A 26,585-nucleotide genomic window follows, 5' to 3' on the forward strand; every position below is an offset into this window, starting at 1 on the left:
GGACAGGCAGATGTTATTGTTTGATGATGTTAAAAGGTATCATTGCGGGATGGAAAACGGTTCCAAGTTGCTATTTTAACCAAAGGAACAGAATAATGGGAAACCTGAACCCATTTAGCCCTGTATGTAAATGCAGCAACTGGTTTTTTCACTTTATTACCCGCTTTGGGGGGGGTGTCTACACCTTCTCTCTCAGCCCAGCCTCCCTCACAGGGTTGTTGTGGGAATAAAATTAGGAGCAGCCCGGTGTCCATAGCAGCCTTTTGCTTTCAGAGAAATGACAGGATATAAATACCTTCATGCAGAGGTCCCCAACCTTTTGGGCATCAGGGACCGGTTCCATGGAGAGAGATTTTTCCACGGACAGGAGGGGGCCTGGTTTTGTGTGCTGCCTGGATCCTGCGGATGGGGCTTTGCTTGTTTGTACGGCCCGGTTGCTGGCATGCCGCGGCCCGGTACTGGTCCACGGACCAGGGGTTGGGGACCCTGCCTTAATGGAGCCTCCTTGTAACATGGAAGAGGCACTGGGCATTTCTAGGCTGAAAGTTACAGCTTTTTACAGGAGCTTTGGAGCAGAAGGGCAAAGATGAATTTTACAGCTTTTACAGGGGGATGTTCTTCTTAAAAGGAACCTGCATTAGAATATTAGAATAACAGAGTTGGAAGGGGAAGTCTTCTAGTCCAAACCCCTTGTCAGGCAGGAAACCCTATACCATTTCAGACAAATGGTTGCCCAATCTCTTCTTAAAAACCTCCAGTGTTGGAGCACCCACAACTTCTGGAGGCAGGTTGTTCCACTGATTAATTGTTCTAACTGCCAGGGAATTTTTCCTTAGTTCTAGGTTGCTTCTCTCTTTGGTTAATTTCCATCTGTTGCTTCTTGTCCTGCCTTCAGGCGCTTTGGAGAATAGCTTGACTCCCTCTTCTTTGTGGCAGCCCCTGAGATATTGGAAGACTGCTATCATGTCCCCCCTCGTCCTTCTCTTCATTAAACTACCCATACCCAATTCCAGCAACCATTCTTTATATGTTTATACGGATGTAAGAGAAAGATATTCCTGAGCCATTTTCTTTGCAAACCAGGATTAAAGCTGCCAAACCTAACTGGGGCTGAAATTGCTTTTATAGGGCAAGTAGTTGTGTCCATACAGACCTCCCCCACCCTCACACACTCTGAACCCTTGAATTGCAACTAGGAACCACACAAGATCACTGAGTGCAGGGCATCTCAAAAAGGCTATCATGGCACCAAAAAGAGGCAGAAGGGAAGAGCCGAAATAATGGTGAGTTGACAACCAATTTGGTCCAGTGGTTAAGGCACCAGGATATAAACCAAGAGACAGTGAGTTCTAGCCGTGCCTTAGGCATTAAAGCCATCTGGGTGACTTTGGACCAAGGAAGAGCTTGAAATGGCTTTGGAAAGAGATTAACTAGACAGAGAAGAAAGAAAAAAAAGGTCTAGAAATCACTTATCAAGAGAGCTAATGGGACTTCCATATTAAGTAGCAGTCTACTAATTTATCAGAGGTTATGGCAGAAGAATATTATTAGTTTAACACCCCATTCTATCTGCTCGACCGATGCAAGAACTAAAATGCTAGACAAATTATTTACTGATTTATTAATTATGGAAACAACACAGTTGTGATTATTGTTATAGCTTTCATCTGAGTTAAATAAATAAACTCAGTTAAATAGAGTTGTTTAATACAGTCTCATCTCTGACTTCTAGTTTGGTTAATTAACCATAACTACATATTTCAGTTGATTTTGTAAACTGCATTGAGTATTTGCTCTGCAGAGAAAGGTGGTCTACAAATTCAATCACAGATAATTAAATCACATAAAACCAGAAGCCAAGGTACGTTGGTGGGATGGAGTGCAAATTATTATTATTATGACTGGCAAATAGAGGTATTTTCCCAACCCAAGGCCTTTCAGATATTTTCCTCTCATCAAAGAGGAAAAAAATGTGAGAAGCAGAGTTTTTAAACATTTTACATTTTACTTTACTTTACTTTACTTACAACCATTCATTCAGCAACCATTTAAAGTTACAACAGTACTGAAAAAAGTGACTTACAAGCAGTCCTTGCACTTAGGACTGTCACAGCATCTTCATAGCCACGTGATAAAAATTTGGGCGCTTGGCAACTGGTGTGTATTTACAACAGTTGTAGTGTCCCAGGGTCATGTGATTCACCATTTGTGACCTTCTCGGAAAGGTCACGGGGAAATTGGATTCGCTTAATGATCATATGATTCAGTTAATAACAGCAGTGATTCACTTAACAACCAGGGCGAAAAGGTTGCAAAACTGAATGTGACTCACTTAGCAACCATTAGCCATAGAAATTCTGGTCCCAATTGTCATAAGTCAAAGTCACAGCTGTGAATCAAGTCCTGAGAGTTTTCAGAAAGAACCCGTGCAGAAATTTCAGCCTTCCCCAACTGGTGCCCACATTGGTTGCAATAGATATAATTTCACCCTTCAGGCTATGAAAATGTGCAGAAAATATGGCACATATTAAAATATGAGGCGGATGTCTTGGGATACTGTTTTTTTGTGTGTTTTTTTAACTCACTCAGCGTTTCTCATATGTTCTAGGTGGGGATCTTTCTCCTCAGATGCTAACAGAGATGAAGGAAACCAACAAAGCGCTGAGAGAAATCAGAGAACTGTTAAAACAACAGGTAAGAAGGAAGTAGACGAGTCTTTTCTTTATTTATTTATTTTATTTTATTTTAATTCCATTTATATCCCGCCCTTCTCCGAAGACTCAGGGCGGCTTACAAGCTTAGCAGTAGCCTTCATTCTATGTATATGCCTGCTTGTTAGGGCTTTCACACACACACACACCCAAGCGGCATTATTACAAAGTCAGCTTAATTGCCCCCAACAATCTGGGTCCTCATTTTACCTACCTCGGAAGGATGGAAGGCTGAGTCAACCTTCTTTGCTAATACCTTAATGTTTCTTTGCAACGGAAGCAAAACAGAAATCTGGTGCATTTATCAGCTGAGCAGCTAAGAAATTAACTTGCTTGCTGGGAGTTCAATTGGGGGAAATGTTGAACGGGGGTGGGTGGGGTTGGGGCAGGGGCCTGAAATGAGTCGTTTGCAGAGATCACATAAAAGAGGGAATGATTTAACACTTGAAATAAGCTGAATCCACATGATTCACTATGCTGCTAAAAGAAAAAGAAAGAAACAGGCCCAATTTCCAACCTTTCTCAAGCTTGGCAACTTTAAGCGGTGTGGACTGCAACTTCCAGAATTCCCTAGCCTGGCTGGGGAATTCTGGGAGTTGCAGTCCACACCGCTTAAAGTTGCCAAGATTGAGAAGCACTGCCCTAAACCCCAGTGTAGCATGTTTCCCAAACACAAATATCTTCATCTAAAGGTTTAACTTTGGCTCATACCCTTTCGGCACCGAGAGGGTTGCATAAATACTAGTCCTTTAGGGAGGTTTATGCTTCAAGGTAAGTATGCAGCTAGAGAGGTTAAAAAAAACAAGATGGCGGCCCCAACCATTTGACTGGAGCCCCACCCTATTATATGTGCATTGTGGCAGACATTAAAAAGGGGGGTAGTGGTTCTTGCATGGTTGAGCTGCCATCTTGACTTTTTTGACCCCACCCTGCAGACATCTCTGCATAGCTGAGGTCCAGAAAATGGGATAGTAACAACCAAGCAAAGGATTTTACGTGGAGCGGCCATTTCACTTGTTCGTCCTTATGCGAAGCAAACAAAAGCCCCCTCCCCCCCTGAATTTTTCCACAGAATAAAGGTAGTTAGTAACTTAACAATTGCAGTGATTCATTTAACAACCGTGGCAAGAAATGGGGCATAATTCAGCTGACAACTGTCTCGCTGAGCAACAGAAATTTTGGGCTCAGTTGTGGTCGTAAATCAAGGACTACCTGTAAATGTTTAGGGTGCAAATAGGCATCCCTTTCTCAAGGCTATGGAGTACCCAACTACGATACAGGACAGCTAGAAGCTGAAAAAAATCAAAAGCTTAGTCTCTGGGAAGATACAAAAGGCTCCTGAAAAAGAGGGTATGTGGAGACAATCTCTCCCTTGGGCTTCCAGAAGCTGACTAAACTAAACAAAACAAAACAAAAAAGTAAAGTCTCTTAATTGTATGTACTAAATGGAACCTCCACAGGCAGGAGCAGTTTATCTTTGACTGTGAAAATTCCGAGGCTGACAACTGTCGGCCTTTGGGGCCTACTCACCGATTTGCCTGAAGGACTCAGATGGCCGCTGCTGACCTTTTCTGGTCCTGCTCTGTCTGCCTGCTTCTTATGCAACACCACATTCCTCATTCTCTTTTCCTCCTGCTGTTGGCTGCGGCCTCCTCCTGCCAGCTAACTGGAAAAACAGACGGGCAGACCCCCGTGCCAGGACAAACTCCGGGCAGCAGCACAAGGGCTGGCGGGGGTATGGGGGTGGTGGAGTTGGGGAGGTGGCTGCCCTTTTGGCTTTCCACTCCTGCTTTGTCCTAAATAAAATCAGCCTCTGCAACAGCCCTGGGTAGCAGTTGGGAAGAACTCCAGAGGCAGCGCTGGAGAAAGGATTACTGGGGAGATGTGCGTGTCTAGTCACACACACATACTGCAATTCCCAGCACCCAGGCCATTTCCATTAGCCTCGTGGGGTACACCAGATAGGAATCGTCTCTAGATGAGGGAATTCAACTTTAAGACGCATGGACTTCAACTCCCAGAATTCTCCAGCTAGCACGCTGGCTGAGGAATTCTGGGAATTGAAGTCCATACGTCTTGACGTTCAGATTGAGAAACGCTGTGAGTTTAGAGTCATCTTACGGAAGTCTAGCATGGTAGCACCTCCAAGCGCAGAAACAGTCTACCTGAGGTTGGGAGGATTTCTGTAGATAGCTGAATGTTGAACTGGCTGGACCTTCATCAAGATCCAACAAGGCAGTCCTTGTTCCCCGTTCCATCCCATCCTATCCTTATTTTTCCATTGATGATGATGATGATGACGTTATTCATTCAGTCGTGTCCAATGCTTGGCAGTTCTATGGGTCAGGCCTCTCCACATCTTCTGATCTTTTTTCCATTACATAATCCCTTTTCAACAGAAGGAAGCAATTCCCACCTTCCCCTTCTAACCATACTCGTTCTGTAATCTCCTGTCTTTAAAAAAAAATTAACTTTTTTTAACAAATGCATTTGGCATGGAGGGAGATAAGGGCCCTTTTTTTGCCCTGGGAAAGGACACTTCTGTCATCTCCAGGCTCCCTGCCGGGACCGCGGCAAGGAGGCTAACTCAGTTCTGTTCTGTCCCATTCTCCAACAGGATCTGGATTTGATTAAGGTACTGAAACAAACACACAAACCCCAAATTGTATAGAAATGGTTTATTTTGCTAGAGAGCTTACGGTCTGCATTTTCACCAGACGGATGCTCACAAAGCCGCCTTCATTCCCCTGTGTCCCTCAATCTTTCAGCTGGACTGAGCAAAGAGACCATCCACAAGCCTTGACTTATGACCACTTACAATAACTTTTTAAAGTTATAAGGGCACTGAAAAAAGTCACTTATGACCAGTTTTCAGACTTATGACCGTTGCAGCACTCCCCATGGTCATGTGATCAACATTTGAGGGCTTGGCAACTGGCATGTCTTTATGACGGTTCGCTACAACAAACAATAATGATCAGGTTGGGGTTAGAGCTGGAGGTTTGTTACCTCACAGCTTGCAAGAGGAAATGGGAAATGCTAGCTTGTCTAAGCAAGCTTTCTTCTGGGTGCAACTTTGGAGGGTTTTTGAACATTTAAGCAGAATTAGAACTGGGAAATGGGAAATGTCCAACAACTGACCAGGTATAATCCTGCTTAAATGTTCAAAACCCTCCAAGGTTGCAAGCTCTATAGTTCAGAGCTCAACCGTGGAGACTTTGGTGCTCTCTGAGCTCCGTTGTTTGTTTACGGACATTTCATCACCCAACTGGGTAACATCATCAGTGTGAGGGAGTGTGAGGTTTTTTTCCCCTGCTTATATACAGTAACTTGCCCTTCCAGCATTGGTGGGGTGTTGGTTTTCTTCTGATGGTAACTTGATAAAATGTTTTCTGGTTGTCTTGGAGTAAGGTTAGACAACAATCAAGCAGGATTAACCAGGGTTTTTTTTGTCATAGAACACTCAGAACGGAGTTCCGGCACCTTTTTTGGATGGAACTTTGTAGGGTAGGCAAGGCAGGTTGTATGACATATGTGAGTTCTGGCACCTTTTTCTTTTACAAAAAAAGCACTGGGATTAACACTAATTATGTGACGTGACAGACTTGGACAAACCTTCTTATTCTAAGTGCTACCAAGTTTTGCTGTTACTAAAGATTATGAACTTTTTCCGATTATGATTTTCCTCAGGTCAAAGAGATCACCTTTTTGAAGAACACGGTGATGGAGTGTGATGCTTGTGGTGAGTCCAGTTGAAAAGGGGCTGGTGTTTGTTTTAACACTCACGTTTCAAGTTTTGTAAAAAAAACGAAAGGAGGGAAAAAAAAGGCTCTCTTAGCCAAGCCTTCAGTCCTGACCATCATCACTTGGATGTTTCCCGCAGGAATTAGATGGCTGAGAACCAGAAATATTAAAAGACGGTTAAAAGCTGGCAAAGCCAGTTTCAGATTGAAACATTTTAAATTGTTTTTCTCCTGAGTGAGATCTTGGGTATCTCTCTTAAACTTTGTTTTGGCAGCACAATCAATGTTATTAATGTTATTGAGCACTGTGGGTGCTCCAGTTTTTAAAAAAAGAGCAGACAGCTATTTGTCTGTAATAGTATAGGGCAGGGGTCTTCAAACTTGGCCCTTTTATGATTTGTGGACTTCAACTCCCAGAATTCCTCAGCCAGACACGCTGGCTGAGGAATTCTGGGAGTTGAAGTCCACAAGTCATAAAAGGGCCAAGTTTGAAGACCCCTGGTATAGGGTTTCCTGCCTGAGCAGGGGTTGGACTAGAAGACCTCCCAGGTCCCTTCCAGCTCTGTTATTCTGTTAGGAAGGAGTATTAGATATGTTCACTGCTTTGAGTCATGTACAAAAATAATAAAGGCACGACATAGATAAAATAAAATGTGAATAAACACATGAAAAACTTGCTTAGCAATGGAAATTCTGGCCCCAATTGTGCTCATAAGATGAGGACTACCTGTACTGTCCTTAAACATGTAAGGAATATATTCCAATGATATCTAAAATGATATTAAAAGATCCAAAATTACATAAAACACATCTGTGTAGCAGGAGCTTGGCTTACTGAGGACTAGTGGTTCTTACACGCTGCTGTGCAAAAACACAGACACATGTGCTGTCGCTAGGCTATAAATGGCATTTCATCCAAAAGCAGCATCTGGAGCCAGGCTGGGTCTAAGTGAGCAGGATATTTGCTAATCAGAGCAGATTCATTGTAATCTGCAGAAAGCGAGGAAGAAACAGCAACCCAGTTAAAAAGCAGCAGAGAATTTTCCCCCTTCCTTTGCAATTTCCTCCCTGCCAAAGGCTGAGGCATTTCCACTTAGGATCACAGTCTTTGTCTCCCACTAATTGCCATTGAATGTATCAGAAGGTGCCTTGCACTCACTGGTAAGATTAAATGATTGAAAAAACGAAAGAATGTGTGAAATCACCAAAAGCTCCAGGCTTTCTTACTGCTAAGAATGGGTGCCTTTAAAGGCTGTCTGCTGGGGTTCTGGAGGGGGTGTGTGTCAGAAAAGCCAAGATGGCAGCCACAATCACGTAATCAAAGCCTGACCCCCTTTTTAAAAATATGTAATAAATGTGCAACGGGACGCGAGGATAACTTTGGGAGACAAGAAGAGAGACAGCCAGGAGACAATTGAACAAGAGTTATCTCACCCCATGGAAGGAATGGGGACCTGGGAAACGTCTCAGAGGAGACCCTACATAGTTTTGTGGAGAGTAAAAATTAAGGAGGGAAGAAATGCTTTTAGACTTGCAAGATCGCTTAGATGGTAGAGTTAGAACACGGGGCTTTTGTTTCTGCATTACAGTGTTTATAATTTTTTAAACATCTGTTAAGGGCCTGTGGGCTGCACACTGCCAATTCCTTGATTTAAAGGGGAATTATTGTCCACAAAAATTATTGCAGAAGAGAACATCAGTGGCATGCAAGAAGAAAGGGGGGAGGAGAGGAGGAGGAGGAAGGGAAGGAGGAGGAGAAGGAGAAGGAGGAGAAGAAAGAGAAAGGTCTGGATTCAGAAAGGTCTGCAACCAGACACAACAATGATATTAATGGAGGTGGTCAAATCTCTCTTTCTCTCCCCAGGCTTGGACACCAGAGCGAAGGGCCCTCCAATCAATATGACCATTTTTAACCACTGTTCACCGAATCCATGCTTCCCAGGGGTCACCTGCACCACCACCCTGACCAGCTTCCGTTGTGGGTCTTGCCCTCTGGGTTACACAGGCAACGGGACTCACTGCACTGACATTAATGAGGTCAGGGTCGGCTGCTGCTCTGAACAGGGACCTTGTTGCCAACTAGGCGCTTCCAGAAGAAAGGGCTGAGGATCGGGCAGGGCCTGGCTGTTTTGCAGGGTCAGACTCCAAGAGCCTTTCTTGGATCCAGACCAGATTTTTCCTCTGGAAGAAAAATAGGAAATTTCTGACTGTCCCTTAAACCAGGAGATTGTGAATTCTAGTCCCTCCTTAGACATGAAAGCTGGCTGGGTGACTTTGGGCCAATCACCAGGAGACTGAGAGTTCTAGTCCCACCTTAGGCATGAAAGCTGGCTGGGTGACTTTGGGCCAATCATCAGGGGACTGAGAGTTCTAGTCTGCCTTAGGCATGAAAGCTAGCTGGATGACTTTGGGCCAATCACCAGGAGACTGAGAGTTCTAGTCCTGCCTTAGGCATGAAAGCCACCTGCACTGTTCCAGAGAATCAGTGATTAATATGTGTGTGTCTCTCTGTGTGTGTATTTGTATGTATGCATGTATCTAGCATGTGTATATGTGTGTTATGGATGTGTATGGGTGGACACAGACTTTCTTTAGAGAGCCAGCAACAGAACTTCATTTTTAATGTGTGCCAGTGTGCTCACAGAAAAAAAAAGAGAATAAAGGTTACGTTATCTTCGTAGCATCCCACCCCATTTGTGGACCCAAGAGATTCAAGATGGCTTTAAGCTACTTTATAGTTCTTTCAGGTCACTGGGGCCCAAGGCACTGGTGGGGGCAGCCTCTACCCATCTCAGAAATGCCCACTCCTAACAGGGCATCTGGATGGGTGGGCAGCAAGGCCACGGTTTTCCTCTCGGTCCCCAATGGGTGCCTCTTCTCTCTGCAGTGCACCACCAATCCCTGCTTTCCCAGAGTCCGCTGCGTCAATACGGCCCCTGGTTTCCACTGCGAGTCCTGTCCTCCTGGCTACAGAGGGCCAGGCCTCCAAGGAGTCGGTTTGGCCTCTGCCAGGGCCAAGAAACAGGTAACAAGCGTTTTCTCCTCCGAGGCGAATTTTTAACATTGGCAGGGCATACAGGACATCCTCGACGTACGACCATAAGTCACATTGGTCATTAAATGGGTCAGCACACAGCTGATTTTATTACCATTTTTGCAGTGGTCATTAAATGAATCCATTGACTGCAGGGTTTCTGCCCCCCCCAAAAAAAGTGGCCATGTGACTGCGTGATGCTACAGATGGCCACAAATGTGGGCCAGTGGCCGAGTGCCCCAAATGCTATTATGTGACCTTGGGGTGGGGTGGGGTGGGGTGGGGTGACCAACTGTCCAAACTTCAGATCTGGGTCAGAAGGAGCCCTAGGGAGTCTGTCATAACATGAGAGTCATTAAACGAACGGACGTAATCTTAGAATCTTTTCTGGCAATCGTTAAACATGTTTGCTACGGGTGTTTCTTGCCAGAAATTGGGAAGAAATGCTGATTTCCAGCAAAAATGTCCTGAATCACAATCACGTAACAGTGGGATGCTGCCGAAGGCAAGGTCAGCTAGTTGCCGAGCGCACTAAACGTGGTCACGTGACCACGGGGAGGGGGTTGGCCTGGCTATCGAAAGTTCAAAATTCGGATCCTAAGAACTTTTTTTGGGGGGGGGTCCATTTTAACGTTGAACAATTGCTAAGTGCCCAGTCATAGATCAAGGATGACCTGTAGAAATAGTCCTTGAGTTACAACCGCAACTGAGCTCAACATTTATGTCGCTAAGGGAGACAGTTGTTAAGTGGGTTTTGCCCTGTGTTATCTCCTTTCTTGCCACAGTTGCTAAATGAATCACTGCAGTTGTTCAATTAGCAACACGGTTGTTAAGTGAATCTGGCTTCCCCGTTGACTTTGCTTGTCAGAAGGTCGCAAAAGGGGATCACATGATTCCCGGGACACTACAACCATCATAAATAGGATTCAGTTGCCAAGTGACATCATTCTGATCCCATGACCATGGGGATGCTGCAACAATCATAAGTATGAAAAATAGTCATGTCACTTTTTCCAGTGCTGTTGTTACTTTGAACAGTCAGTAAATGAATGGCTGTAAATCATATAATGTTCCCATCGTTGGAATCCCATCCTTCCTCCTGATTCCTGTGCGTTTGCTTTACCAAACAGTTGCTGGAATTGGGTATGTCTAGTTTATTGAAGAGAAGGACGAGGGGGGACAGGATAGCAGTGTTCTAGTATCTCAGGGGCTGCCCCAAAGAAGAGGGAGTCAAGCTATTCTCCAAAGCGCCTGAAGGCAGGACAAGAAGCAACGGATGGAAACTAGTCAAGGAGAGAAGCAACCTGGAACTAAGGAGAAACTTCCTGACAGTTAGAACAATTAACCAGTGGAACTACCTGCCTCCAGAAGTTGTGAATGCTCTAACACTGGATGTTTTTAAGAGGAGACTGGACAATCATTTGTCAGAAATGGTATAGGGTTTCCTGCCTAAGCAGGGGGTTGGACTAGAAGATCCCAAAGGTCCCTTCCAACTCTGTTATTCTATTCTAAACAGGTCTGTAATGATGTCAACGAATGCGAGGAAGGAAGTGCCAGACTCTGTGTCCCAAACTCCATCTGCATTAACACCCTGGTAACTATTCTTTATACCACTTTGTCTCACTGCCTCCTCAGAACTGGACTTTTATTACCTGCAGAGTGGGTGAGGGGAAAAATTGGACCAGACTTCTCCGACTTGGTGCTCCCTTCTTCTCTCTTTCCGTCTCCTTGCAATTTGATCTTCATGGGTTGCTTAGCTTTCCAAGATTAGTGAATCTCATCTAAGAGCCACCAAGCTGCGGGCCGCTCTTCTGGCTCACTGCTTCCATCCCACTGATGTTTCAGAAGAGGAAGGACTGGCCTCCAGCCAGCCATACTGGCCTAAACTTCCTGTTGTGTCTGGGTTTGGATGAGCATGAGAATGCGTGTCCCATCGTAAGCCGTTGAATGGCTTCCAGAACTGGACATGCATTCACTGAAAACCAGCGCGCGGGGGGGGGGGGGAAATCTGAGTTTGGAAGTTCCATTTGAGCATCTGCTGCTCTGGAGTCAGTGGAATTCTGTCAGTCTCAGAGCATTACCGCCCATTTGGAGGCTTTAAATCAGGGGCGACCAACCGTGGCAACTTTAAGACTTTTGGACTTCAACTCCCAGAATTCCCCAGCTTGGCTGGCTGGGGAATTCTGGGAGTTGAAGTCGAAAAGTCTTAAAAGTTGCCAAGGTTGATCGCCCCTGATTTAAAAGAAAAGCAGAAAAAAAAGCATTTTAGAGGTGTTCTCAAAACATGGTTGTTATTTTTGCATACGTTACATTTCCAGGCTAGATAACATCATCTGTGCAAGGGGATTTGCTGCTTATTTATACATGAGCAGCTTGTGGTGTCAGTTTTCTTCTTCGTAGTTCCTTAATTAGGGCATTATTTCTTTCCTGATTATTCATCTGGTGCTGTTTCCTGCATCTCTGGCTGTTGGCTGCTAGGGAAGATATGCTCTGGGCCGTTTCCCCCCCTTTCTAGATTTTTGGTTATTATGTCTTTTAAATGGTCAGTGGGTGGGGCTTAACTAGGTGGTTCTGTGTGCTGATTGGTCAAAATGGCCAAAGAGTTTTCAATTGGGTGTGCAGCATCTCCCTTTGAAAGTAATGGGTGCTCTTCAGACGTAACAGGAGTCACTACATCTGGGGTCTTCCAACCTGGCCCTTTTATGACTTGTGGACTTCAACTCCCAGAATTCCTCAGCCAGGCCCGCTGGCTGAGGAATTCTGGGAGTTGAAGTCCACAAGTCATAAAAGGGCCAAGTTGGAAGACCCATGCACTACATCATCAGAGAGAACAGGATTTACACCTGCAGTCTTAAGTATAAGACTCCACTTAGAATACTGCTGCCAGTTTTGGTCACCATATTATAAAAAAGATGTTAAGACTCTGGAAAGAGCGCGGAGAAGAGCAATAAAGATGATTAGGGGACTGGAGAGTAAAACGTATAAAAAACGGTTGCAGGAATTGGGTTTGTCTAGTCTAGTGAAAAGGACTAGGGGTGACATGATAGCCGTCTTCCAATATTTGAGGGGCTGCCACCAAGGAAGGGTGGTGGTGGTGTCAACCTATTTTCTGAAGCACCAGAAGACAAGAAAGAATGCGAGGAGGGAGAAGCAACCTAGAACTAAGGAGAAATTTCCTGACAGTGAGAACAAATAACCAGTGGAACGACTCGCCTCCAGAAGTTGTGGCTGCTCCAACACTGCAGGTTTTTAAGAAGAGATTGGACAATCACTTGTCTGTAATGGTATAGCAGGGGTCTTCAAACTTGGCCCTTTTATGACTTGTGGACTTCAACTCCCAGAATGCCTCAGCCAGCATGCCTGGCTGAGGGAGTTGGAAGTCCACAAGTCATAAAAGCATGCCTGGCTGAGGAATTCTGGGAGTTGAAGTCCACAAGTCATAAAAGGGCCAAGTTTGAAGACCTCTGGGTTATAGGGTTTCCTGCTCGAGTAGGGAGAAGGCTAGAAGACCTCCAAGGTCCCTTCCAACTGCGTTATTTCTGCAAGGGACTTTCTGTAAAGGATAGAAAAGGTGGAGAGCAGGTCTCACAAGAGTAAGTGAGCTGATTTCACCCATCTGTTGGGAAGAGGACGAATGCCAACCCAGCAGGTTTACCACATTTTCTCCTGCAGGGCTCCTACAAATGTGGGGCGTGCAAGAGTGGCTTTGAAGGGAATCAGATTTCTGGCTGCCGGGCCAAGACCAAGCGCCGTTGCCCCAATGGTCAACCCAGCCCTTGTCATGAGAAAGCAGAGTGCACGGTCGAGCGGGATGGGGCTGTCCTCTGCAAGGTGAGTTGGAAGCTTTCCATGGCTCACCGCCTTCCCAAACAGTCCCAAGATTTGCGAAACGGATGTTGAAGCTTCTCGTTTGCGAGAACGGTGGGAAGGCCCTGCGTTTGCTGAACTGCTCAGAACCTGTTTTTGGCTCAACACTGAGGAACACTCAGCCTGCCCGTTACAGTGCCTTTGGGTGGAGAAGCTATCAAATTCCAGACAGATTCCATCTGTAGAGCGGGAAAGGGCTGCGTAGTTACAGTACTTATTTTGGGAAAAGAAGAACGTTGAAGCCGCTAGCAAAGGAAGAACAAAGCTGTTGACCAAGGCAGATTTAAGGTGAAACACGTTCCTGGACTCTTGTTAGAAGTAGAGGCTAATCCAGGACAGTGGAGCCCTTGGTGCTTCCTGAGCTTGGTCGTTTTCTTGCAGATGTTTCATTATCCAACCAGGTAACATGACCAGTGCTACATGTTACCTACTAAGCAATGAAATCCAATGTTTTCTGGACAAAAGCAACCAAGCTCCGAGAGCACCAAGGACTCTACAGTTCAACCCTGAACTACAAATATTCTCTTCTATTGATAATTCAGGACTTGATCAGGTTATTATTCCCAGGTGACGGTGAGAGTGATGAGGATTTGAATTCGGCTCTCCTTCCCTGGCAGGAATATCCCGTATCTGGGTCTGTCTCAATTCGGAGCCAATTTTTTTTCTTTTGTTTTTCTCTTGGGAGATGGTGGCAAGGATGGGCATTCACGATTCCTTCTGCTTCTAGTGCATTGTCGGGTGGGCTGGAAATGGCTACATTTGTGGAAGAGATACAGACATTGATGGGTTTCCGGATGAGCAGCTTCGTTGCAATGATGAAAAGTGTCAGAAGGTAAGAGACCTCCTTTGAGTTAGGGACCTCAGCCCATGGGCTGAAGCACTTCTGGTTTCATCTGCTTCTCCTGCTGTGGTGGGAGTCAAAAAAAAAAAAGATGCCAAGACCCTAGAACAGGGGTGTCAAACTCAATTTCATTGAGGGCCGCATCGGCATTGTGGTTGCCCTCAGGGGGCCGGGTGGGCGTGGCCTACTGGGTGGGCATGGCTAGAGTGCGTATGGGCTACTGGGTGGGTGTGGCCAGCTCTACATCGTTCGCATCAAGGGTGCCTATGGGGGCCTGGGCAGGAGTGGGACAGATCTGAGGGTCTCTGGCAGGAGGAGGGTCTCTGGGCCAGGGCCAAGGCAGTGGGGGCCGTTCCCTCACTGTTTCTAGGATGGCTTCGCGGGCCACATGAAACCACTTCGCAGGTTGGATCTGGGCCCCGGGACTTGTGTTTGACATGTCTGCCCTAGAAAGAGTGCAGAGAAGCGCAACAAGGATCTGGAGGCCAAATCATATGATGAATGGTGGAGGAAACCAAATATGTCTCAGTGTCTCTCAACCTTGGCAACTTGAAGATACTGGCTGTGGGAATTCTGGGAGTTGAAGTCCACCCGTCTTCAAGCTGACCCAGTTGAGAAACACTGCCCTAACCTACCTAAGCGAAGAATCAGCAGGGCATGATAGCTATCTTCCAATACTGGAGAGGTTATCACAGAGAAGAGAGGATTGATTTATTCCCCAAAGAGCCAGAGGGCAGGACGAGAAGCAGTGGGTGGAAGCTTGTTAAGGACAGACCCGAGCTAAAAGTAAAAAAGAAATTTTCTGACAGCCAGAGCAATTAATCAATGGAATAGCTTGTCGCCAGAACTGTGGGTGCTCCATCACTGGAGGTTTTCAAAAATATTTGAATTTGACCAGGATGTTATAAGGTCTCCTTACCTGAACAGGGGGTTGGACTCAGTGGTGGGATTCAGAGGGTTTGAACCAGTTCGGCACAACCAGTAGCTAATTTTTTATTGCCCAGGCCCAGAATGGAAGCAGCATTCACACAGAGAACCGGTTGTTCACATAGTTGAATCCCACCACTGGTTGGACTAGAACAGGGGTAGGCAACCCCGGCTCTTTTATGACTCATGGACTTCAACTCCCAGAATTCCTGAGTCAGCATAGCTGACTCAGGAATTCTGGGAGTTGAAGTCCATGAGTCATAAAAGAGCTGGGGTTGCCTACCACTGGACTAGAAGACTTCCATGGTCTCTTCCAGTCTTAGGATTCAATGTTCTATCAGCGAAGCCCCATCCAAGGCAGGGGAGTAAGTGTAGGAGTGCGTGTGCTATTTCAATAGTGTCATCTCTGCTATTTTGGGATGGGGGAGAAAAGTCACAGAAACACTGACATTATGGAGACAAACACAGACATAGAAGCATCAGCCTAAAGTTTTTCTGTGATCAGAATTTCCCACAACCAACCAAACCGGTTGTTAAGTTAGCCGTGCTCAATTTTACGACCTCTTTTGCCATAGTCGGTAAGTGAATCACTGCAATTGTTAAGCAAATCACATAATAATTAAGCAAATCTGGTCTTCCCCCACTGACATTTGCTTGTTAGATGCCAGCTGGGAAGTGGCAAATAGCTGATCACATGACCCCAGGATGCTGCAATCATTGTAAATTCAGGCTGGTTGCCGAGCACTTCCAATTTTGATCATGTGAATTGGGGGAACGATGCAATGGTTGTAAGTGTGAGGACCTGTTGTAAGTCCCTTTTTACAGTGCTGTTGTAATTCTGATGGTCGCTAAATGAATGGTTGTAGGTCAAGAACTACTTGTATACATTAATGACCCATTTCCAACAACAAAGCAACTTTATTCAGTCCTTCTTAAACATTCTTAGAGGAATTCAGTGTGCACAAAACAGAATGATTTATTGTGACTAAACTCATGTAAACCCCCCTGGAAATTAATTTCACATGGCTTAAGCAACACTCTGCCTGTTTTATCAAGATAAACGTCCAAATCCCCATTCTGGAGATCATGTAAATAACTCGTAGTCTTGTCTTCAGTTTCTTTAATCTTTTTATATGAAAAATTTACTGGCTATAATTAATTCCGCCAACACCTCTAACTGCAGCAATAACATCTGGAGCAAATAGACCAAATGACAAATGTTCAATAAACTTCCAAGAAAATATTCTGAGGTAAATCAACCTTTTTTAGTTCTGCACAGGCCTTTCTTTGGAAGTGAGTTAATTCAAAATAATAAAACTCCAAGAGGCCCAGTTTACTGCTACCACTTTCCCACAGAGGTAAACACCATTTTAAAACTGAAATTGTCTTGGGATATAACTGTTCACAAATAAACAGGTTACAGTTATAACTATGACCAAATAATTTCCATGCAATCGAGGCATCCCAATATTTATTAGCATTTAAGTGGGGTCAGAAGCCTTGAGTTGAAAACAGAGCTGAGTTGTGAAGTTTGTTATTTCAGCCAGCAAGTAAAGCTGGGATAAACTTCATGATTACTGAAAGTGTGGAAAATTAAATCCACCTTTCTCAATTCATACTTGTAATTGGAAATGAAAATTTTGCAGGATGTCTTTGCCAATTAAAAATGCACTCAATATCCTATACATTTGTTAAAATCAATACGATGGAAAGATTAATCCATAACAGCGATTGAGCTGAATTCACCTTAACTACATTTCTCTTAAACCAAATACTCTGAGAATTGTAAGTCACCTTTATAAATCAGTGTTTTTCAAACTTGGCAACTTTTAAGATGTGTGGACTTCAACTCCCAGAATTCCCCTGTCAGCAAAGTCAGGATGGAGGCCATGTCAGTGAGATTGAGGCTCTGTGATTATTATTATTATTATTATTATTATTTATTGGATTTATATACCGCCCCTCTCCGAAGGGACTCGGGGCGGTGTACAGGGCAATTAAAACACTATAAATAACACATAAGGTATAGAAATTAAAACAGAATTAAATCAAAGCCCTAAACAATACACAGTTTAAAATTAATTTTTTTTAAATTTAAAAGTAAAACCCCAATCCCTCAGTCCAGTCCAAGTTCAAATAGCCAGGTCTTCAGGTCGCGGCGAAACGAGCGAAGGTTGGGAGCCATCCGGAGCTCAACCGGAAGCCGATTCCCTCCCCCACAAAAAAGGGCTTTGATTACACTGTTGTGCCCGCCATTTTGACTCTTTTGACCACATCTTGAAGATACTCATAGAACTGCATTTCTTTGATGTATTTTGGGGAATTGGGGTGTGTTTTTTTTTAAAAAAAAATCAAATTATTGGACTCAGTAAACCTCCGAGATCCGACTGGTGTGGTGCAGAAGTCACAGGAAAAAAATAAATACTTTAATTCAAAAAATAAATAACTTAATTTTCTTGGCACACACAGACCAACATAGTTCAAATCTAATAAACGAGAAACTATTTTGCCAAGTAGTTCAAAGTCAGCATCAGGGAAATTGTATCTTGCATGACGGCTGGCACTGTCAGACTAAGAGGAAATCTCTCCCAAAAAAATTGGCCTAGTGGTTAAGGCAACAGAAGTCAGGAGACTGTGAGTTCTAGTCCCACTTTAGGCATAAAAACTGGCTGGGTGATTTGGGGCCAATCGCCAGGAGATGGTGAGTTCTAGTCCCTCCCTAAGCATGAAAGCAGGTTGGGTGACTTCAGCCAATCACCAGGAGATGGTGAGTTCTAGTCCCGCTTTAGGCATGAAAGCTGGCTGGGTGACTTTGAGCCACTCACTCTCTCAGTCCAACCCACCTCAAAGGGTTGTTGTGAGGAAAATAAAGGGAGAAACAGTATTGAGTTTGTTCACAGCCTTGAGTTAATTATAAACAAAATAAAGGTGGGATACAATGTTTTTTTTTTTAAAAAGTGACATTTTCTCTTTTTTGGTCCTTCAGGATAACTGTGTGACGGTTCCCAACTCCGGCCAAGAAGATGCTGACAGGGATGGGATTGGTGATGCCTGTGACAATGATGCTGATGGAGATGGGATAAACAACTCAGAGGTTAGAACTCCTCCTGGCAGGGACCAATGATCTTCAGCCTGTTTCCCTCCTGTATTTCCTAAGACCAAAGAATCCTTGTTCTAACTCCAAGGAGATCCAATCAAACATTATATCAGGGCTATCCAATTTTGCTGGCTGGGGAATTCTGGGAGTGGAAATCCACACGTCTTAAAGTCGCCACGATTGGACACCCCTGCACTGTAGCTTATATGATGCCTAAAGAGACCATCCGCAGTTTGGGAACAGGATGTTCACTACTTCAGCTTGAGATTTCTCCAACTTATCCTGCTTGCCAGCTTTCCTTGAAACATCTCCCTGTTTATTGCAGGGAAAAACCAATATCTCAACAAGCAGGCTTTGTCGGTCGCTCCATTTTTTTTTTGCAAAGCTGCGCTGTTTTTCTCATTTCTTTCTTTGACGTACGAATCCTTCCCCCTGCAGGACAACTGTGTGTTTGTGCCCAATGTGAACCAGCAAAACACAGACCAAGACAACTTTGGGGATGCTTGTGACAACTGCCGAAATATCAAGAACAACGACCAATGGGACAGTGATGGTGACGGATGGGGAGATCTGTGTGACAACGACATGGATGGGGACCGTGAGTTTGGGCTGGGCTCAGAAAGCAGGCCGATTTAAAATATATGTATTTTCTCCAGAGCAACATCACTAGTCTGTGAAACCAGTATTTCACGCTTTGTTGAAGATGCAGGTAGTCCTCGACTTACGGTCACGATGGAACCTGGCAACTATGGTTGTAAAGTGGGTCACCACGTGACTGGACCCAATTTTAGGTTATTTTTTTGGTGGCAGCTGTTACGTGAACCCTGCAGTCATTAAGAAAACCCATTGTTTATTATGGGGCGTTTCCCCCCCAAAACCCATAAATGTCATAAATCATTGACATGTGACTGGTAAATGCAGAATGGTTACTGGACACCCCAATGTGGTCATATGACTATGGGGGTGGGGGTGGGAAAAACGAACATTGGAATTTCAGAACCAGGTCATCAGTAGCTTTTGGGGGTCCATCAGCACTTTGAATGATCACTAGAGGTTTCTTTTAATGAAGAGCAAACTAAAAATAGTATGTATCATATTTTTTAGTTTGTTCTTTATTAAAAGAAGCTTCTTAAATATATTTATTTATTTATTGAATTTGTATACCGCCCTATTCCCGTAGGACTCAGGGCGGTTTACAGGGCAGTTAAAAACCATAAAATACAAAAATTAAAATCAATTAAAACAATTAATTAAACTCAAGCCCCAAAAGTAAATCTAAAACCCAATTAAAATTAAAAACCCCTCAGTCTGGGCCAAACAGCTCGAAGAGCCAAGTTTTCAGGTCCCGGCGAAATGAGCGAAGGACGGGGACAGTCCTAAGTTCCGTAGGTAGTTGGTTCCATAGGGCAGGCGCACCCACAGAGAACGCCCTTCCTCTGGGAATGACCCATCGGCATTCATTAACCGGCGGTACCCTGAGAAGGCTCTCCCTGTGGGAGCGCACAGGACGATGGGAGGATGATGCCGGCAGCAGGTGTTCCCTTAGATAGTCCGGACCCAAGCCATTTAGGGCTTTATAGGTCATTACCAGCACCTTGAATCTCACCTGGAGGGCAACCGGAAGCCAATGCAGCTCACGGAGAAGAGGCATTACACGGGAGTATCGGGAAGCTCCCATCACAACTCCATTGCATGATCCACATAATCTGGCAAGTGTGATGTTAGGGTGACACCCCCCCCCCACAAATTTCCCAGCCTTGTCACAACTGAGGCTTAGGAGTAGAGACCCCATTTGCCCAGCAACTCCCCACATTCTTTGCTTCTTATGGTTGCCGTTTCACTCTTTTCTCTCCAGAAATTAAAAATATCATGGACAACTGTGTGAGGATCTCTAACGCAGACCAAAAGGACACCGATGGGGATGGAGTTGGAGATGTCTGTGACAGCTGCCCCTTCATCAGTAACCCAGATCAGGTGAGACATTGGCTTGGATTCATGCAGTATGCTAATTTAGTCTTTTAATGACCCAAAAGACTGCAATTGCTAAGGATAATAGCAACAGCATTTAGACCAGGGGTCTTCAAACTTGGCCCTTTTATGACTTGTGGACTTCAACTCCCAGAATTCCTCAGCCAGCATGCCTGGCTGAGGAATTCTGGGAGTTGAAGTCCACAAGTCATAAAAGGGCCAAGTTTGAAGACACCTGAGTTTGACTTTCATGCTGCCCCACAGTGCTTTGCAGCAGTCCCTGGGCGCTTTACAATATTTGCATTTTTTATGCATAGGAAATGGGGTCAGAAAAGGGTAAAATTCTGTGACCTGTTAAATTGCACTCTTTAGGGAGATCTATCCTGGTCTCTGAATACTACCTGTTTTAGCTCTGCCATGGATTATTTGTTGATCTAGCCCAGGGGTCTTCAAACTTGGCTCTTTTATGACTTGTGGACTTCAACTCCCAGAATTCCTCAGCCAGGCACACTGGCTGAGGAATTCGGGGAGTTGAAGTCCACACGTCATAAAAGGGCCAAGTTTGAAGACCCCTGATCTAGCCCATTATAGGTAGTCCTAAACTAATGATTATAATTGAGCCCCAAATTTCTGTTGCTAAGTGAGACAGTTGTTAAGTGAGTTTTGCCCCATTTTATGACCGTTCTTCCCACAGTTGTTAACTGAATCACTGCAGCTGTTAAGTTAGTGACATGGTGGTTAAGTGAATCTGGCTTCCCCATTGACTTTGCTTGTCAGAAAGTCACAAAAGGGGATCACATGACCCTGGGACACCACAACCGTCATAAATATGAGCCAGTTGCCAAGTGTCTGAATTTTGATCATGTGACCATGAGGTTGCTGCAACGTGTCATAAGTCACTTTTTTGATCATTGTTTCTTGCTCGGGACACTCAATACAGATGATTTTTGACTTACAACCATTTGTTTAGTGACCACTTGATCCAGAGGGTGAAATGGGGTCTCTGCTCTTAAATCTCAGTTGTAAAAAAGCTAGGAAATTTGGGAGGACACCCCAACATCACACTTGCCAAATTATATGTCTCGTGGCATGGATACATTTGTCACATTTTAAATTTGTTGTAACATTGAGTGGTCACTAAAGAAATGGTTGTAACTTGAAGACCACCGAACAATATGTTGTGATTCAGGGTCAGCCTGTGGGTTCGGCAGTTGGGTCGGACGACTCAGAGGAGGAAGGGGGTGTTGAAGAGCTTGCTGAGGGGGTTGGAGAGCTTGCTGATGAGAGCCCTCAGCCAGGCCCCTCCCACCTGGTCACGACGCAGACCCAGCTGTGTGAGCCTGACAGCATGGATGAAGATGACCCACAGCTGGCCCTGTTCAAGGACGCCCGACGCAGGAGGCAGTCAATCAGGAGTAAACAGAGGAAGGCAATGGGGCACCTCGGAAGGAGGCAGAGAGAAGCCACGCCCTGAACTGTATGAAAGGGGAATGCGTGGGAGGGCTGGTTTGCTGAAGGCAACCGCATGAATAGCTCCTGTTTCATGGTTCGTGTCTTGTTTGCTTTTGTATCCATAAATTTGGTAGGCTTAGTTCCAGCCTCTTGCCTTCTTGTAAAAGGGGTTGTCCCTGCCTTTTCTGCAGGGCCAGTAGCAGGCTGGTACAGAACACAATAATCATTGTTCAAGATCTTGAACAGACAGCATTTTTTCCCAGCTTTTTTCCCCTAAGAAATTTTTGGAACAGAGGTAAAACATTTGATGTACGATAAAAGGTTTACTGCTGAGCTGAGGCCCATCCCAAATTAAATCGGAGTTTGTGAGAAAAGCTGCAGAAAGGTAAATTTTGTAGTAGTTTTTGGAATTACACAATGTCCAGCTAACAGACTGATTCCAAGATCTGTCTTGTCCTTGCAAATCCTTCCAATCAAACTTTCCCTCTTTTAATTGGAATGTCATTAGTCATAATTTGGGATGGTGCCCTGGCTTTTTCATTCTCCTGGGTAAGTAAGCCTGGAAAATCCAGTACAGGATAAAATCTTTAACTTTTGATTGTGGGAAGCCACCTGCTTCAATTTTTTTTGTAAACAACTATAGCTTAAGCAATTCAATAGAAATGTAACTTGAGAAGCGAGGGTAGGTTTATGAATTTGAGACTTTACGGGAAAAATTTTGGAGACAGAGGTGTTGATAGAAGTGGAAAATGTTTTACTCCAAACATTCAAGAATTCCAAGTCTGCATTTGATAAAAGTATCTTAGGGAGGTTTCTAAAGGAAGAGAAATCGAAAAACAATTAAAACTGTTTTCTACTTTTCATTTACTTAGAAAGATACTGACCACGATCTTGTTGGGGATCCCTGTGACACCAACCAGGACACGTGAGTTTGAAGAATATCTGCTTTCATTTCACATGCAGCAAGGCTTTGAGTTTCCGTCTGCGTCCTTGCAAGAACAATTGCTCTATGAATCCCTTCTAGCTGGAAGGAGACAAATCTAAGAGTAGTTAAGTCACACAGAGGTGCTGCAAACAGACCCTTTTGGCAACACATGTTCCACTGTGTTGGGAAGACCTTGACAGCTTTGGTCACCAAATAGGACAGAAAGCTGATATAAGGACCTTTTGTCTATGGAAATTCTCAGTCATGGTAGTGGTCCCCAAAGTGCTTTTTCAAAAGGCAGCTGAAGTTTGTTTTTCCTTGAAGATATTTCGCTTCCCATCCAAGATGGGAAGCGAAACAACTTCAAGGAAAAACAAAGTCCAGTTGCCTTTTGAAAAAGCACCTTTAGGATAATGACCTTCTCTTTCTCCAAAGAGGTGGAGTAAAGGATCCGCGCAAATAATTGCACTACTATGTCATAGGCAATGAGACCACTTAGTGTTCTCCTAATGTCAAAATCTAGCAAAGCAGTAAGCTAAGCTGATTGGAGAAGAGTGACTCATACCGAGGTGCAATTGGCAGCTTCATTGATGGGCAGGTGGCTTACGTCTTGGGAGTCTGAAAAGAATTCAAACAGGTGCGCCAACAGTAGTTGTTGGGAGCAATTTAGGGCAGGGAGGTCAAACTCGCGTCAGGTGACGTGTTGATTGCATCATGTGATGTGTTGCGACTTATCACAACTTTTTTAAAATTGCCGGCAATGGGGTGAGCGCGGCCCACGGCATCCGGCTCACGGGTCGGCACTTTGACACCCCTGATTTAAGGGATAGTGAGCTTGGATAAAGATCTCCCTTTTTCTATAATTTTGTTATTTCACTCATCACCCAAACTCTTAAGTTTTCTTTTTTTCTCTCTCATTGGCAGAGATGGAGATGGGCATCAGGATTCCCGTGACAATTGTCCTTCGGTGCCCAACAGCTCCCAGCTGGACACTGACCAGGATGGGCTTGGCGATGAGTGTGATGATGATGATGATAATGATGGCATCCCAGATCACAAACCCCCAGGGCCTGACAACTGTCGTTTGGTCCCCAATCCTGGCCAACAGGACACAAATCGTGAGGACACCATGCTTTCTCTCTCATTTTCATCCTTTGTGAGGGACAGATAAATGTCTATGGAGATTCTCAGTCATCCAGGTCATGGCTGTCCCAAAGGTGCTTTTTCAAGAGGCAACTGGACTTTGTTTTTCTTTGAAGACGTTTCGCTTCTCGTCCAAGAAGCTTCTTCAGATGGACACAAGCAAGCCTCCAAGTGGCCTCAAGGACTCTCTGAAAGAATGCACATGACCAGCTGTCTGCAAGGAATATAAATCCTTCCGCTTCCCACCATCCAGTCAGAGCTGAAGAAGCTTCTTGGATGAGAAGGGAAACGTCTTCAAAGAAAATCAAGAAAGTCCAGTTGCCTCTTGAAAAAGCACCTTTGTTCCTTTGCGAAACCTTTGTAAAAGCACAAGCACGGAACACTGGGATAGGTTTTCTAAAAAAACCAAAACAGACTTCCTTAAGAAGTATAGCTGAAGATGTTTGTCAGGTAGAAGCAGGTAGAGAAAGAGGTAAAACTAAATAGAAAGGGAAGCAGGGAGGAGCAGAGGATGCTGAAGTTGAGAAACATTTCCCGAGAAATGTTTGATAGATGGTCAACCAGTTGTTGGAAAAGCAGAGAGGAGGAATCCACCAGTTTATGTAGAAGGCTGTCAGGTCAAAAACAGGAAGTTTCTCCTGACATCTAACCCAAACTTGTCATCTTCTGCTTTTAACCCCACCCTCTGGGGCCATAGAGATGTAAGTCTACACCCTCTTCTTCCCGACAGACTTTTAGATATTTGAAGCCTGCTATTCTAAGAGGGACGCGGTGGCTCAGTGGGTTAGGACGCTGAGCTTGTCGATCAGAAGGTCGGCAGTTTGGAGGGTCGAATCCCGAGTGCTGCGTAACAGAGTGAGCGCCTGCTAATTGTCCCAGCTTCTGCCAACCTAGCAGTTCGAAAGCACGTAAAAATGCAAGTAGAAAAATAGGGACCACTACGGTGGGAAGGTAACAGTGTTCCGTGCGCCATTGGCGCCTAGTCATGCCGGCCACATGACCACGGAGACGTCCTCAGACAAACGCTGGCTCTTCGGCTTTGAAATGGAGATGAGCACTGGCCCCTAGAGTCGGAAACAACTAGCGCACATGTGCGGGGGAACCTTTACCTTTATTCTACCTCTCTTTCTGTAGATTAAATACCAATCTTTAACCATTCTGCATAGGGCTTTATTTCCTTCAGCATCTTAGAAGCTCTCCTTTGAAAAATTTGTCAGCCCTTTTTTTTAATTCCGGTGCCAGAACTGGACCTTGTTCTCCAAATGAGGTCCAGCCAAGCCACAAAACAGCCACTTTCCCACAAACTGGACTTTATTTCCTGTTGCACCCCAAGGTAGCACATGTAACTCCCCATTTTCATTTCTTCTAGTCTTCACACACACAGAGAGAAAAATGAGATGTAGCATAGATGGAGCATATGATTTGCGCCAGTTCTATTTTGAGGAAGGAGGGAAATTTCTAAGATTTGTGTAATGAGAGCTGAAAGCAAGCCATTGCAAATCTCCCCCCAAAAAAGACTTTGATCTGGACTTAATGCACTGCATGACTGTAAAGATGCAGTTTTAGGCTGGTGTGTGGTGCTTATGACCCTAATTCTGCCTTTGAACCCAGGGCAATTTTAGGAAGTTGATTCCCCACTTCCTCTTCTGCAGGAGATGGTGTCGGAGATGCTTGTCAAAATGACTTTGATAGCGACAAGGTGATTGACCAGATTGATGTTTGCCCTGAAAACGCTCAGGTGACGCTGACTGACTTCCGGGCCTTTCAAACTGTCGTGTTGGATCCTGAAGGTGATGCCCAGATAGATCCCAACTGGATTGTCCTCAACCAGGTTAGCTATCATCTTTGAGGTTGCCTAGCGATTTCTTGATGTGCTTGTTCTTGTTCTTGGGGCCCCATTATGCTTTGCATGATTGAAAACTCTTCCGGTCCTGAAGAAAGATTGCGTTGCTCTCAAATGTTTGCATAAAAGGCGAGTCTAATTCTTCTAGTCTTACACATATTGGAGGCATCTCCCTCCAACGAAGACCTCACAAGAAGTGGTACCAAGATATTGACAGGTGTACTTTCCAGCCAGCACAGCCAACCGAGAGGTTGACAAGGCATTACTGCCAACCATATGACTGGGAATTCTGGGAACTGAAGTCTAATTTGTCTGGAACAGCTTCAGATTGGGAAAGGATAGATTTCTGCGATGGAAAATACTATTGATTGGAGGAGCTTTATATCCTGCTCTGGTCTTGGGTATCACATACCTTCTTGGGTGAAGATGATTCAAGGCTGCTGGGGTGAAGTCTTGGGTGCAAGAACACTGGTCTGTTCTTCATCCAGTTAACCATACAGGAGAAAGCCAGGGTCTGGTCCGGGGCAGTTCTGTTCCCAACTATTTTGGGACAACTGCCTCCTTTTACAACTCTTCTACTCTTCTCCAAGTAAATCAAGTTGGGGAGGAACAGAAGAGAAATGTTGCCTCATCCCGCTAAAACTGTTTTTCTCAACCATGGCTACTTTTAAGATATATGGATTTCAACTCCCAGAATTCCCCAGCCAGCATTTGAAAAAGGCCACAAGTAGATGTGTGTCTTGTTCAAAAAAACTACAGGTAACATTCGGTGAATAAAAATATTTTTGTAACATCTCCCCAATGATCGCTTTGTCGATCAGCAAAAATCCCATTTTGCTCTTTTGTCATTTCCTGAAAATACTCACCTGTTTTCAAAATTTCAGATGGGAGGTTGGAATCTCCTGATCCATAGCATTAAAAAAAGAAAATTCTTATTTTTGCAGGGCATGGAAATTGTGCAGACCATGAACAGTGACCCAGGTTTGGCTGTGGGTAAGTTTAAGCTCTGAAAGAAAGCAAACACTTGCAACACA

General features: G+C 44.6%; 1 protein-coding gene across 1 annotated transcript in view; it reads left to right on the forward strand.

Annotated features, from left to right (window-relative positions):
* Positions 1-2,640: 2,640 nt before the first annotated feature.
* COMP (cartilage oligomeric matrix protein) overlaps positions 2,641-26,585 on the forward strand; it is a gene marked incomplete at its 5' end in the record, with an annotated part of 30,929 nt that continues 6,984 nt past the window's right edge. Inside the window, 14 exons of the mRNA XM_083350331.1 lie at positions 2,641-2,694; positions 6,402-6,453; positions 8,319-8,491; positions 9,342-9,479; positions 11,005-11,082; positions 13,161-13,319; positions 14,083-14,187; positions 18,110-18,217; positions 18,659-18,818; positions 20,076-20,194; positions 22,513-22,565; positions 23,490-23,683; positions 25,361-25,539; positions 26,496-26,544. Of these exons, the coding sequence (XP_083206457.1) occupies positions 2,641-2,694; positions 6,402-6,453; positions 8,319-8,491; positions 9,342-9,479; positions 11,005-11,082; positions 13,161-13,319; positions 14,083-14,187; positions 18,110-18,217; positions 18,659-18,818; positions 20,076-20,194; positions 22,513-22,565; positions 23,490-23,683; positions 25,361-25,539; positions 26,496-26,544 (1,621 nt within the window). The remainder of the gene's footprint in view (positions 2,695-6,401; positions 6,454-8,318; positions 8,492-9,341; positions 9,480-11,004; positions 11,083-13,160; positions 13,320-14,082; positions 14,188-18,109; positions 18,218-18,658; positions 18,819-20,075; positions 20,195-22,512; positions 22,566-23,489; positions 23,684-25,360; positions 25,540-26,495; positions 26,545-26,585) is intronic.

Source organism: Vipera ursinii (assembly GCF_947247035.1).
Source record: "Vipera ursinii genome assembly, chromosome: 1".
In the NCBI taxonomy this organism is placed as follows: Eukaryota; Metazoa; Chordata; class Lepidosauria; order Squamata; family Viperidae; genus Vipera; species Vipera ursinii.